Source organism: Fukomys damarensis, unplaced genomic scaffold (assembly GCF_012274545.1).
Source record: "Fukomys damarensis isolate Sample0158 unplaced genomic scaffold, DMR_v1.0_HiC HiC_scaffold_11, whole genome shotgun sequence".
In the NCBI taxonomy this organism is placed as follows: Eukaryota; Metazoa; Chordata; class Mammalia; order Rodentia; family Bathyergidae; genus Fukomys; species Fukomys damarensis.
The window spans coordinates 20,769,419-20,783,840 of NW_022900923.1; the positions used below are offsets into that span (position 1 = coordinate 20,769,419).

The 14,422-nt window shown below is 42.7% G+C and overlaps 1 protein-coding gene and 1 pseudogene across 9 annotated transcripts in view; one reads left to right on the forward strand and one right to left on the reverse strand.

Annotated features, from left to right (window-relative positions):
- The window catches only part of LOC104866348 (quinone oxidoreductase-like protein 2), a 66,682-nt gene extending 52,266 nt beyond the window's left edge, over positions 1-14,416 (reverse strand). For 2 of the 9 annotated variants that reach the window (XM_033762112.1, XM_010630212.2), the window contains exons 1-9: positions 14,339-14,416; positions 14,140-14,248; positions 11,986-12,082; positions 10,622-10,680; positions 10,022-10,087; positions 9,153-9,262; positions 8,175-8,256; positions 4,418-4,599; positions 1,815-2,043 (exon numbers count right to left, since the gene is read on the reverse strand). In XM_033762112.1, the coding sequence (XP_033618003.1) occupies positions 1,815-2,043; positions 4,418-4,599; positions 8,175-8,256; positions 9,153-9,262; positions 10,022-10,087; positions 10,622-10,680; positions 11,986-12,082; positions 14,140-14,248; positions 14,339-14,388 (984 nt within the window). In that variant the 5' untranslated portion in view covers positions 14,389-14,416. Of the gene's footprint in view, positions 1-1,814; positions 2,044-3,810; positions 3,861-4,417; positions 4,600-6,081; positions 6,141-7,532; positions 7,742-8,174; positions 8,257-9,152; positions 9,263-10,021; positions 10,088-10,621; positions 10,681-11,985; positions 12,083-14,139; positions 14,249-14,338 lie in introns of those variants that run through there. The other 7 variants (XM_033762114.1, XM_033762113.1, XM_033762115.1 and 4 more) reach the window with 7 other exon arrangements.
- The window catches only part of LOC117283229, a 1,794-nt pseudogene continuing 1,758 nt past the window's right edge, over positions 14,387-14,422 (forward strand).

A 14,422-nucleotide genomic window follows, 5' to 3' on the forward strand; every position in this document is an offset into this window, starting at 1 on the left:
AAACAATTATCCCACTCTGGCTTTTTTTCATGTCCATTATAGTTTCTACCTGGATGTCCCCGCAGAGCTTCATGCGCTCATAGGTGGGGCTTTGGAGGTGACTGAATCCTGGGGGCATGACATTCATCAGCTTACAGATAGATGTGACGTTAGGAGGTGAAGCCTGGTCTGAGGAGGAAGGTCCCTGGGAGTGTGGCCTGGAAGGGTCTATTTCCCTCCCTCCTGTTTCACTCTCCCCTTGTCTCTCCCTCTCCCCCTCACTGCTTCCCCCTTGCATACCATGAGCAATTCTCCTCTGCCATGCCCCTCTGCCTTGGTGCCAACCAACTACAGACTGAAACCTCTACAAACTGTGAGACAAAATAAACCTTTCCTCCTGTAAGTTGTTGGTGTTGGGTATTGTGTCTCAGCAGTGAGAAAGTAACTAAGACAATGCCTGAGCAGCACCAAGAACACGTCAACGAAGAGAGGAGAGTCAAACTAACACAGGTCACTACTTCTGGACTGCACAACTGTTCTTTCCCTCTACCAACAGCTCTAGCCTCAGGTAAAGCAAACCTCACCTTAGAAGTCACATTATGATAAAAGCCACAAGGCATTATGGGTTCCGGAAACTAAGAGGTGGCTTGCAGGTGTAGTATAAAATCCACAAATCTTTCCTTAAACGTATGAACAAAAAAGTGGAAATGTACAGTTCTTCAGGGCTTAGCAGAGATGAGGTCCCAAAGCCCAGCGCAGGCAGCACCAGTCTATCCCAGTCCACCCCGCGTCCTCACGGTGGCTCTTAAAGCACACTCCAAAAGCCACCGAAAATATCCTCCCTCTTAATTCTAGAGCTGGAGAAACTGAAAGTCAGAAGAGTGACGTGACATCCACAGGACTACAAGGCAAAAGGGGCAACACTGGAACTACAAATGGGCCAGTTTTCTAACAGCCAGTCATGTTGTTTGCAGTAATGCACACTATCTTCCTGACTTACGCAAACAAAAAAAGATTTAAAAAGGAAATAAACTGTGATTCAAAAGGTTGTGCCTAATCACAAGGGGAAAAAAGAAAGCATAAAAATGGAAGGCTGGTAGGCACTAAAGTCTGGCACAGACAGCTTGAGCTCTACTAATCTGCATTTGAACAAAACACTGCCTCCATCTATGGCTGACTACAGCTACCAAAACGGTTTATTGAACATTAACAGCAATTAAGCCAAAAATAATAATAGAGAATTCACAATGAATGCCTAAAGACCCACATTTACAGCGATACTGCATATGCATGCACACAATTACACTTGGGAGGAAGTTTAAGCCACATTAATGAGACTGTGGAGGAAGGAGAAAAGGACTGAATAGCCAACAAAATTAACTACAGTGACTAATGGATGAATTATAGTCTCATGATGCCGGGCATGATTTAGTGCTCTGCTCACAGAACCCCAGTTTAGATCATCTGGTTGTACTTCAAAGCATCTATATTTGAAAATCAAAGGTCAAATCAAGCCATTTCTTCTTAGGTCTGAATGTTGTAGAGTTCAAGGTTCATATCAACACATGTAAATTATTTTCTAAAGTACCGCAATTTTCCTCTACATGAGATACTAGTGATATAGAGACCTCAAAACTGAGCTTCCCACCAGGCTTGAGTCAAGCACCACACAGCCCAGAAGAGTGGCAGAAACCCTGTAACCTTGAACCTGAGACCTGCTATGTAGTGCTGCATTTTCAATTTATAAAAGGAGGATTTATAGTACTTCCAAGAATAAATGAGCCAGTAGTTTGGCATAGTTTATTTCCTGGCTCGACCTGTACTACTAATCTCACCTCCTCCAGTTTAAACACCTTTCCGACATACGGCTGGATGCGCCCCTGGTGGTAGTACTGAAGTGCTGAGTGCAGGCTCTTGGAGAAGACAGGAAAGTTCTGGAGTTGGTATCGGCCCCAGTACAGGCCCAGGGCAGAGATGTTCTTCAGGAGCAGCAGGTTGGCAGGCACAGAAGCAATGTTTCCTCCAGCAAATCCTAACACCACAATCCTGCCCTCCCATGCCAGGCTGAGGGGCAAGAAAAAAAAAATCAAAGAAATTATGAGACATGGTGGACATTCAAACCGATTAAGATGCCCACTGTTTTAAAAATGCAGAAAATAACAAATTTAGACAAGGATGTAAGAAACTGAAGCCCTCCTACACTGTTGGTGCAACTACTATGGAAAACAGCACAGAGGTTCCTCCAAATTTTAATATTTGCACTCCTACTATATTCAGAGCAGCATTAATGAAAATATCCAAGAGGAAGAAACCAAGCCAGGTGAACCTCAATGAATGAACAGATAAAGAAATGTGGTCTATACATATAGTGGAATACTCTCCAGCCTTAACAAGAAAGGAAATCATGTCAGACACTAAAAGATGAACATCCTTTAGGACATAATGCTAAGTGAAACAAGCAAGACACAAAAACAAAAATACTATATGATTTCATTCATATGCAACATTTAAAGTAGTCAGTTCATAGAGAAAGTAGAGTAGTGCCTATCAGGTGCTAGAGGAGCTGGAAGGGGAAGGAGTTATTTTTCTAATGGGTATAGGTTTTCAGATTTTCCAAATCAAAGGTTTTGAAGATTTATCACATAACAATGTGAATTTACTTAACATACTCAACTACATGCATAAAAGAGGTTACAGTGGTAAATTTAATTTTATAGACTTTTAACCACAATAAAGAGAGAAAAAAATTTAAAGCCTCTTTAGATTAATTCACAAAGGCAGAAAGTAGAAGAGAGATCACCAGGGGCTGGGAGAAGTGAAAAGAAGCAGTGACTGTTGAATGGGTAAAGAGTTGTTCTTGGGGATGGTTACATAGCATTGTGGACATATTTAATGGCACTCAATTGTACATCCACCAATAGTTAATATATTATAGGTTATATGTATTTTCTATAATTAATTTTAAAAAGCAACATGTACTAAAACCAGAGTTGGGAACGCCTATGGACTTTAAAACTGGGAGAAGTGGGCCATTCTTTACTACACTGAGTTCCTCGGGAAAATTTTTAAAAATAAGCCATGAGCAAAAAATTAGGATGACAGAGGTACCAGCCAGCTTCATAAAAGTACCCACTTTAGAATCAAGGACATTGTGAAAGGAAATTGGATATAAACAAGTATCACAGCATGCTTTTTACAGCTAGACAATTGAGTTTGAAGATTTTGAACTTAGGCAGCAGAAAAAAGACAGACAGTGGGATGAAGGATCACTGCTTTCCATAGACTTGCTTTAGGACTCTTTTAAATTCCAATACTTCTTTAAGGAATTATGAATAATACACAAATTTACAAGTGTCCTATAGCCCATTATGAAAAGTACCACACAGTGTACACTACGTAATGAATTAGAGACAACTTTATTTTGGTAACAAAGAATCAAACTCAGGACTTCATGCTTGCCAGGCAGGCGCTGTGCCATGAGCTAAATCCCTGGCCCGAGACACAACTTTTATAAACATCTTTGATATATACACAAAATTTTTTGATTTTTTTTTTCCTTTTCTTCTTCTGGAAGGAAATGAGAAGCTACTGTCAAAACACAATTGATCCAGAAGGCAAAAAGGAAAACAAGAGAAGAGTAAGCTCATTTGGGTTGTGCACTCCTTCCTTGGCTCCTCTAAGCATGGTGCCAGGGTCTGGGCAGGGATGACCAAACACATCAACTGCCTGCCTCCCAGCTCAGGGCCTGCAGAACCAAGTGCATTCCTTTAGATGGTAGGCTGCCCTCTCTGCTTCTGTTTCTTCTGCCTTAAACCACAAAATGATGCTTACCAGGATGACATGAGAAATGAAACCAATGGCCTTGGAGTTTTCCAGAATCCCTGGTTGAAAACACAAGAAGAATTGGTATGGTAGAACAATCCCACTAACTCTCCAGTGATACATTTTTCTAATAAAACAAGTCAAGGAAATACACTGCTGGCTGCTTCTAAAACCAGGAAAATCAGAAGAGCGTGTACCTTGGTACAGTAAACTTGGGAAAGAGAAACTGCCACCCCAGTAACTCTAACACCTGAACAAGGATCTCAAGTATCCCCCACACCCTATATATATAAAGTAGTTAGTGGAGGCAGACATAGCTGAATTTAACACATGTATAATTTCTAAAGCACTTGCCATTGCCAAGTAGAGTCTGTAGTCATTTTTTGGATATTTTCCAGTTGGATATTTCATTTTTGCTATATTTAAATATTTCCTGATTTTCTCTGCTTCTATTCCTTGTCACACACCCACTCAGCTGTTCTCATTGGTACTGATGCTGACAGAAGAAGTGAACAGCAGAGATGAGAGAGAAGCAAGACCCATAGGAAGACAGAGGTACAGGAAGGTTAGGCAGAGCCCCATCCCTAGCCCACCATGGACAAACCACCGCACACACCTGCGGAGAGCCTCCAGGAAGAGGTCTCCTCCCACCATGTCAATGGCCACATTCACTCCACCACTGCCCACCAGCTGCTGCACTGCCTCCTTCAGGCTGCCCTGATTGTAGTTCACGCTTAACTGTGCGCCCCTCTGCATTGCCAGCTTGCACTTCTTATCACTTCCAGCTGCAGCTATTACCTGAACAAAGATCACAGGGTTTCTTAAGGTCAGGACAGATTCCAAGAGGGGTCCCCCCCGCATCCAGCCTCCAGCCAAAGTGCTACTTGATTAATTCAACATGAGCTTGTGGCCCAAGCATCAGCCTCAACCCCACGCATCAGACCCAACTCACCGGCCATCGCACTGGCCCCTCTACACCCAACTGGCTATAAGATTCATATCGCTAGGAATCCTCGAACTCCACATGGTCGAGCTAGGAGATAGCTCAAGGCACAGTGCAAAAGCACAACTTATTGAGCACCCAGTATGAGTCAAGTAGTAAGGATACAAGCTGGACATCCAGCTTGGAGTCAAGAAAACAAGATACAGGCAGGCAATAGGGGAAAGACAGAGGGCTGCACAAGTACAAACAAGATCCATACCCAATCTGGATCTGTTAGATCAGGAAAGGCTTCCCAGAGGGTAAAACATAATTCAGTGGAAAGATCTTGAAGTTAACTAGAACTTGTTTCCAATCCTGGCTCTGCCACTTATTAGCTGAGTTACCTTAGACAAATTACTTAATAAGAAGCAACATAATATTTTACTATTTGCCAGGCACTATTCTAAATGTTTTATATATGTTAACAACTCATTAAATCATAATGGCCCAATAAAATACACATTATCAGTATCCCCAGCAAAAGATAAAGAAATGGAGGCAAAAGAAGTTAAGCAACTTGTTCAAGGAAGGTCACACAGCTAACATGAGGCAGAGCTGAGATCCAAGCTCAGGCCATCCAACTCGAGTCTATGCCTAAATTCTAGTGCCTGTCAGCTTCTGCAGTCTCACTATCATCAGTAAAATAAGACTTATTTTAAAAACTAAATGGAACACTGTGCATAAAACACTTGGAAAACAAAGTGCTAGATAAATTGCATCTATTGTTACACACGTGCAATCATTTATTCTATTTTAACCTCAGAAGAACATTATGGTAGAGGTATAATTACTCCCGTACTATAGGCAGAGACAAGACTCGGGGAGGTTAAGCAATCAAGCTACAGTCAGTAGTAGGTGGCAGAACAACTATTTACACCAGTGCTGCCTTATTCCAAAGCCCATGCTTTTCTAGTCCATCATCCTAAAGTCGATGCCCAAGGCCCAACATAGGTGGCTGCAGGCCACCTACAGGGAGGTCTGGGATTTAGAAGTCTCCGCAAAAGCTGCAAGGACTCAAGCATCACCTAGAGATGCTTCACTGGTGATTAACACCCACCACCCCAAGCACTGGCCCCAAGGTAATACTCAGAACCTGCACTCAAACACACCCAGAACATCAGGGTCCTTAAAGGATTCCAAACTCACCCATAACTACTTGAAATTAAAAGCTACTCTCAAATACTTCCTGATGAACCTCTCAATATAGCACAGTTCACCAACGGCTATTTGCACACAGGGACCAGTGAGCAGACAGTAGACTGGGGTCAAACGCCTGATTTCTACCCCGAGAGTCTCACCAAGTCCTGGTGAGGCCGGCAATGAATTATTTTCTCTCTTGGTGCCTCACTTTCTGGATCTGTGAAACAGGGATCATAAACATATTATGTCTCTCCTGAGGGGTTTTGAGAGGATCAAGGTAAGATAATTGCTGTGGAGGCACTTTGGACACCATACAGAATGCTGTAGACAGAAGGTGTTATCAAAATGACCTATTCCAAATAGGTGACATGGTAACATTATTTTTCCTTTATGTTTGGTTACTTTTGTTTAAAATCCTTCTTGCTGCAAAAGCAAATAGTTTGATTTAGTATCTGAATTGAAGCGAATTGTTTTATTTAATTTCTCAGAACTATTTGACACAAATGGTACAATTTTATCTCTCTAGAAATGTTAGCGTCAATGGCTCTAAACAATGAGGCTAATTATGGTCTCCTCCCCCAAGAGAAGCTCAAAGTTCTTCCTTTTAATATGAAATGTATTTATATTCCATAAGGAGTTCCCTGATATCTATGATTGTGCTTAGAATTCTCATGCCCTTCCCAAAATAAGAAAAAGGAGCCTAACGTGAGAAAGGAGGAAAAATACTTAAAGAAATTCCAATCCAACCATCTCTGAACCTGTGCATTTAGATATCATTTCAATATCCCAATCTTACGTTCCATAGGAAGCTCGTATTCTGTGTCCAAAACTGAACTTGCCTTTCCCTACTGTGTTCTCAATCTCAATAAATGGCAGTTCCACAGGTTAACCTATCTGCTCCTTCCCACTCTATGTCTAATAATAATGGGATTGATTTTTAAGAGATTCTCACTGACATGCTACACCCTCTAATGCGAACGTCACATGGGTAAACAGCATTCCCACGACAACTCCATGAAGGAATCACTACTTTACAAATAAGGAAACTGATGCTATTAAGCTGGCAATATGAACCAACATCAGGCTAACTTGAAAATTTTATTCCTTTAAGTAGTAAGATGCCCTCCATCACCAAACTTCTATTTTTTTTCTACCTCATGACTTCTCTATTCTTGAACCCCAGTGCCTTCATTTGGGTATCGTAACTTCTGGCCTGGACTACTCCAAGAGCCTGTCCTAATGCCTCTATTACTTCTCACTTTGTCCCTAATTGCCACGGCCATCGTAGTGAACTTTTCAAAATGCAAGGGTGATCAGTTTGCCTCCCTACTTAAATTTCTCAATAGCCCCCAACAGCTTTCAATAAACATTCAAACTTTTCATCTCCACACCAGTCCCCTTGTCATCTTATCTCTGCTCACCTCCCTAGAGTCACCCTACACCATTCTCCCCACAAGTCTTACATTCCAGGGATGCTACTTGCAATCTCCTAAATCTACAGTGTCAGTTCCTATTTCTTGGTCTTCTAACATGCCCTCCCACCACTAAAACGACCTTTACCTCCCTCCCTTTTTCCTTATGCAATTGCTACTGGTCCTTCAGAAGTCACCTGATATGTCTCTCTTCTCCAGGAAGTTCTTTTTCTCTAACAGTCACAGCCTCAGGAAATGACCCTGTAGAGACTTGATTCGTTCTTTCATTTATTTATTCATTCGTTCATTCTTTCATAGGCTTCCAATCCTCTAAGCATCATGCAAAGTATTGGAACTACAGTGATTAGCTAACAGACACTACCCCTACTTTCATGGGGATCCAGTCCTGTAGGAGGGAGACATCAGTTAATAACAGAAGTAAAGGAGCAACCACACAGTGAGGTGTACAGAGAGAAAGAGAAGCAGAGGGGGTTATGAGATCGTATATAGTGAGGAAAGGAGACTGACCTAGCCTGAGGACAGCACGGTGACATATGAGTTTAAATCTGAATCACAGGGGGAGATAGCTCCTAGCATTAGAGGGAGAGGAAACGGCATCTGCTGCAGCCACAGAGTGAGGCAGCCCTTGCCAGGTTCTAGCAACTGAAAGGACAAGTGATGCACAGTTAGGTCTCCTCACTTGTCTGGAAGCAAAAAGATGGCAAGACCTTGCTTGAGCTTATTTTTTACCCGCAGTGCCCTGCTTTTTAATAAATGAGTAAATATCTACCATATCTGAAAATTAGGCATTTTTAATGGAGAGTCTAACATACAAATACCTTGGCCCGAAGAACATTTGTTGCCACATCTATAACTGCAAGGCCTGTGGCTCCAGCTGCTGCTGTCACTAAGACAGTTTCTCTGTGCCAGAAAAAGATGAATATTACTACAGAATCCTTCAAAACTCACCCTGTGATATGATTTCAGGAACTCTATAGAGCCAGAACATTTTAAAGCAACAATGTTAGAGATCTTTGCATTCAAACCTACATGTACATCTGTCTTCTACATGTACATCTGTCTTCTGGCCTGGAGGGATGATGGGTCTACATACGTGACTTGTAGATTGGTGCTAATTTGGTCCAACTTGGAAGACTTCCTAAGAAAAAGATTCCTTTATCTCTCTAGGCAGACTCTCCTTTCCCTCAGTGGCAACCTCTTCTTTGAGAAACCATCCCAATTTATGCTTCAGAAACTGTGTCTAAAATCATTTCATAGTAAACACTGTCCAACTTTAGGTGGTGGTGGTCATGCAATGGCCACAGCTAAACTAAACCCACTAGTTGGGAACAATTCTGAGAGTTGGCTCTCTGAAAAGATCAAGAGGCTGTTTGCCAGATAAAGTAAGAAACTTTAGCACCTTTGAATTCAAAACATCCTACTTGGCACACAGTTTAAGTCTGACAGAGACAAATATCACAGATCTCCATTAAATCCATATATAAACCAACTGTGTAATTTTAAGGTTTCCACGAAATGATCTCTAGGGTAGCCAGGTTTGAGAGAGCTATTTTTCCAAATTTATTTTGGCCAAGTTCATAGTCTACCATACTTTCTTAGACAAAAGGGTGCCCCCACAGTCACCAGACCCTAGTCGCAAGAGGTTACCGTTCTCTGTCCTTCCCTCAAGCAAAATAAATAAAAGCTGAAGGGAAAGAGGAGGAAGGGAAGAGGATGGTGTAGGGAAAGATCTGGTTGGGCACTTCTAATATCAGGAAAGGGGATCGCCTCACTCTCTGTTGTCCACATGTCCTTACCCAGGCTGGGTATGGGCCCGATGCTCCAGAGCCAAAATAGCAGTGCCGTAAGTTACAGGTAAGGTAGCAGCTTCTCGCAGGGGGAGCTTCTCTGGAATCTGCCACAGGGTCTATAGAAAGAGGCAACAGTAGCTTAGGGGTTAAACCTATCTACCTGGTCACAACAGGTGATCAGTAAATATGACCTGATCAGGTGACTGATCTGTAGTGTAAAACATATGCCTGTAACTGAGCCCAGTGAAAGTCAAGACCAAACAAGCCATGGCAGAGTTTAGGACTTGGATGCATCAGACTTCAAAACCCTAAGGCTGGCATCTGGCCTAAAAAGGAGCCAATTTATAAAGAACAGGCCACAGATCACTGTAACAGCAGAATTACACGGTATATAAATTTTACCTCAATAAAACTGGGGGGGTGCTGTCCACCACTAGGGGGAACCATTCACGTCCTGGTCGTGTACACAGCCACACTGGCTGGCTCCACTCCCAGGGCTATTTCTTTCATAGGCTTTGTGTGGAAGACAAGCCCATTACATCCAGCTCAATACCCCAAACCAGTTTTTCTACCAAAACTACCTCACTATGGTCCAACTAGACAACCAGTCAATTGCTCACACACTCCAAACACAAAATGCCTTCTTCATTAAAGCATTCTGCACAAACAGAGCTCTGTCAAGGGTTTTCACACAATGAAGAGGAGGGAGCTTAGGATTTTAAAAAAGGATCAGTTTGACTGAGAAACAAGATACGACCAAACAAATGCAAAGAGAAAGGGGGAGAAGGGAGAATAAGAAATGAAGAAAAAGTGAAAATTAAAGAAAACAAAGGAGAAAAAATATCTTCAAGCAGTAATATTGAGAGATGGGATACCTTCTGGTCAGTGATGCATTCTTCAGCCATAGCATTAAAGTGACTCACACCAATGACTCGATCTCCCTAAAGGGAAAAACAGCATTAAAGACGCTCAGTACATGGCCTTGCAAATTACCTCTTCCCAAATTAATCAAAGAATGAAGGAAAATACACAACTCTGGTCCTGTAAGACTATGGCTTTAATATCTAGAGTTAATGTTTAGTAAATAAAATAGCAATTTCCCAATACTGCCACCAGGTTGCCAAGCCCATCTGAGCACATTTTAGACAATGATGAGGATGAGTAAGAAAAAGGTGGCTATGAATCAGAATAACTTCTTTCACATGAGACTCAAACGTAAGACTCCTCTAACCAGTCAGTAACTAAAGAATGAAATGTTACCTTTTAATTATAATAAAGAGTTTAATGAAGGCAGAAACATCCACCAAGATTCCCCTCCCCTGAATTCAGATTTAGTTCCTTTCCCTTCCATCTCAATTTCCCTTTGGTGTCTGCTGGCAAAGGACAAGAGAAGCAAGACCTTCTGGGTACAATTGAAGTTAGCTCATTTCTCACAGCTACAAACATGTTCGTTCCCTAGATTTCAACTGATTTACCTCTTTCACTGTGCTGACATCGGTGCCTATCTCCAATACGGTCCCAGAAAACTCCATCCCTAAAATATTATTCAAAGATTAAGTTACCTGTAAATCCCAGAACTACGGAGATGAGAAAACCCTGATCCTGATCAATAGGCCATCCGATCAGCGTTTTAAGAGTACGATTTAAATACCATCTTTTTCACCTGGACAGAGGAGTAGAGCACTGTACTCAAAGAATAGGAAAGTGAGCGTAAGATTTCATGATCACAATCCGAAAGGGTATGGCAGTCCTATTCTTAACCTTGACACAATGATCATTCTGAGAATGTGCAAAAGCATGGAGAATCATGGGTGCACTGGAACTTCTGACTCTGATCACTGGGGTGTTGGCCCTTTACAGCATCCCAACTATGAGGTTTATTATGTGGTATCTACGAGTCTGCACACACCCTTCTGTTAGACCATTAGGTCCTAAAGGACATGAATGGTGTTTATTCAAACAGTACTTGGCTCAACTGGATGAATTATTGTTGTATGCTTTTTCTTCTTCTACCTCTGAAACTTCTGACTTCAACAATCATACATTTCCTTCTTGAGCTGCCTGGGGAATAACTCAATCATATATGACATCTTCCCCTGATCAAGCATTTTAGCAAATACAAACAAAAGGAAATGGTTCCAACTGTAACTTAAATACCCAATACCAGAACACAGCAACTATTTTGCAATCACTGTATCCTCAATAATTCTTATCTGTATAAAATATGCATTGCTATATAAGCATGCTAACCAATACTTATGTCTCTTTAATTTCAGCAACAAAAATCAGTCATTCATATACATTTTCATAATGTGAAAATAATCGGACCAGCATAATGAAAATCAGATATTGGAGATTATAAATTCTCTTTCCTCTTTTTGATCCTTTGGCATTAGGTTTCTTTGAGCTTGTGCTTATGAGACTAAGACATCTTAGCTGCAAACCGACATCTGAGATCCTTCAGTTAAAAAAAAAAAGGCAGTTTAAGAAAAAGGGAATGACTAGGGTCAATACTGAATCTGATTAACAGAGTTCTGGGGAGCATGATGATGTGAATACTTATTTGTTCATTTATTTATTTTTAAAGTGTTTATTGAGCATCTACTATGAGTTGGTTACAATGCCAAGCTGGAAGAGACAATGTTGAGCAAGAGAGGCATAGAGACTGCCCTCAGGAGGCTCACAAGTACTGATTCTAATGATGGCACTGACATATCTAGCAGAGACCTCACTGACACAAGACAAACACCGCAGAGTTATATCTGGGAAGAAGCACCTATTTCTGACAAGTCTCTGAATCTTCTTTCCCTGAAGCATCACTCAGTCTACTCATACTCACCAGGTGTGAAGGGAAGGTGGGGCTTTTCCTGATACTGACCATGACAGACCAATATATCAGCAAAGTTAACTCCACAGAAATGGACATCAACTCTGACCTGCAAAGGAAATAGAGCAGCAAAACAGAGCAGTACATATCCTGGAAACAAAGTTCATTATTCAATTATTCAAAAATATTTCCTGAATAAATGACAACTATATGCCACGTTCTGAACAAAGACCCGGAATGAATTATGAGGCAATGGACTATGTGTTTGTATTCATGGAGTTAAAAGTATAGTAAAAAAGACAGACATTAACCAAATAATAATGAACCCATTTGTGTTAAATTATAACTCAACACAAACTGTTAAAGATAAAAGTGTATGGTGCCAAGAAAGCATATAATGGGAGGATCTGACTTGTTGAGGAAGAAAAAAATAAGAGGTAATACTAAAGTTAATAACAGTTAAGAGTTAACTATTCAAAACAGGAGGGAAGGACTAGCTCAATAGTACAGCACTTGCCTAGCATGCATGAGAACTTGAGTTTGAACCCCAGTGCCAAAGAAAAAAATGGGAAAAGCTCTACACAGACAAAAGCAGTGGCATGTGCAAATGCCACGTATCAGGGACAAAAGAAAAACCAGTGTGCTTAGCCCATAAAGAGGAGAGAGAAAAAGAGGAAAGAGAGAAGTCGCCACACCACACCAGGGTTTACAGATCTATACTGACCTTCAAACTAGGACAAAAGAAAACCACTAAAGGGTTCTAAAGAGAAGGGTACCGTGATGAGCTGTTTGGGGATCTGGAAATCTGGAGTCGTTTGGACCTCCAGCTTCTGTGTCTCTGGCAATGCCACAACTGAGGCAGAACTGTAACAGCACAGCCAGCCGTGTCTCTAGACACTGCGAGCCATCCCAGACCACCCAGCACCAGAATCACCTGGGAAGATGTCAGAAATTCCAATTCCCTGGCCCCACCCCTGCTAAACTGAATCAGAAACTACGGAGGCAAAGCTCAGAAATCTGTTTTAGTAAGTCCAGGTGACTCTGCTCCATGCTACAGAACTACTCTGTAGAGGACAGATTCCAACAGGGGCTGGAGTCACAGGAGGAAGTGAAGGCTGAGATACTAAATCAATGAATATTTGTTTAAATTTATACAGAGGTGGCCATATTTGTAAGACGACATCTCTATCTGCAAAATTCATTCATTGAGTAATTTTTTTTTTTAAGCACCTACCACATGACGGGCACTATTCCAGACTAGGAAGACTTAATGGTGAACAAAAATAACATAATTGCAGCTCTGGTGAGCTAATTCCTTACAACACAATGTCTGGACAAATAGCAGAACAAAAGAGCCCAGACTTCATTCAGCCTGTGAACACTGGAATCATGACACACGAGCTGCTGACAAACGCATGGCACACACGCATCAAGTCAACCACCTTGTTTCAAGAATGACTCAAGGGTGAGCTCTCTCAGTGTGTGGACGCCAGGAAGCATAAAATCTGCCTTCGTTGTTCCTTCAACTAATCCGTTTTGGCCACGTGCTCACGTTAGCGACCTTAGGGTCCTCACTGCCTGTGGCAGGACCTCATTCTCCGCACCAGATGACACACACTCGTCACCAGGGTGGTCAACAGGCAAGGACAAGTGCCTTCCGCGTTTCAGTGGAGCCGCCCCAAACCCCAAACTAACCCCATCCGAAAGCCCCGCAGGACACCAGGGGAGGGCGTAAGACACACATTCATGTGGAGACAGAGGCGGGGTGGGGAAGAGGAGTTCGGGAAAGCTTGGGGAGTCGTAATTTGACACTAATGCTGAAGAGGAATGAAGCGAAGGGCAAGGTTCGTTTATCTGTGTTAAATCAGTAACTTGCTGATGCTTATGCAAAGTCATGTGCAAATCAGAATTCTGTTTCTAAGGCAACAGCTCTGGAGCCGTCGGAAAGAGGCCTACACTTGTGTTTGGAGGAACCATCTTCCTGGAGCACCTTTCCCCCTTTTGCAAACCCTGAAAGGGCTTCGACCTTCTAGGCCAGTTGCGCTCGTCTCCCGGTCGCCCCCTAGCTTGGGAAATGGGAACAGGCAAGAAGCCGCGGGCGGTGTGGAAGCCCGGGAGGGTTAAATGGATTTCTCCGGAGTCCCGGAGTCAGGCCTGCCACCCTACCTCGTGAGGCAGCACAGGGCGGGGGGCCACCTCTCCGACGGCCAGGGGCTCCTTCAGCTCTGCGCAAAGCGCGGCGCGGTAGTGCCGGCCCGGGCCCCGCCTGGCTCCCCTGTGAAAGGAAATAAGGCCGATTTACCCGGGCCAGTTCCCGGGACACCCGGGACTGCCACGTGCGCCGCGGGAAGAGTCGGGGCGGTACCTGCAGAGCCAAGCCCGAGGGAAGCAGCGCCAGCAAATCAGCGGAGCCATGGCCGAGAAGGGCGCCTGGCGAGAGGGCGCAGCC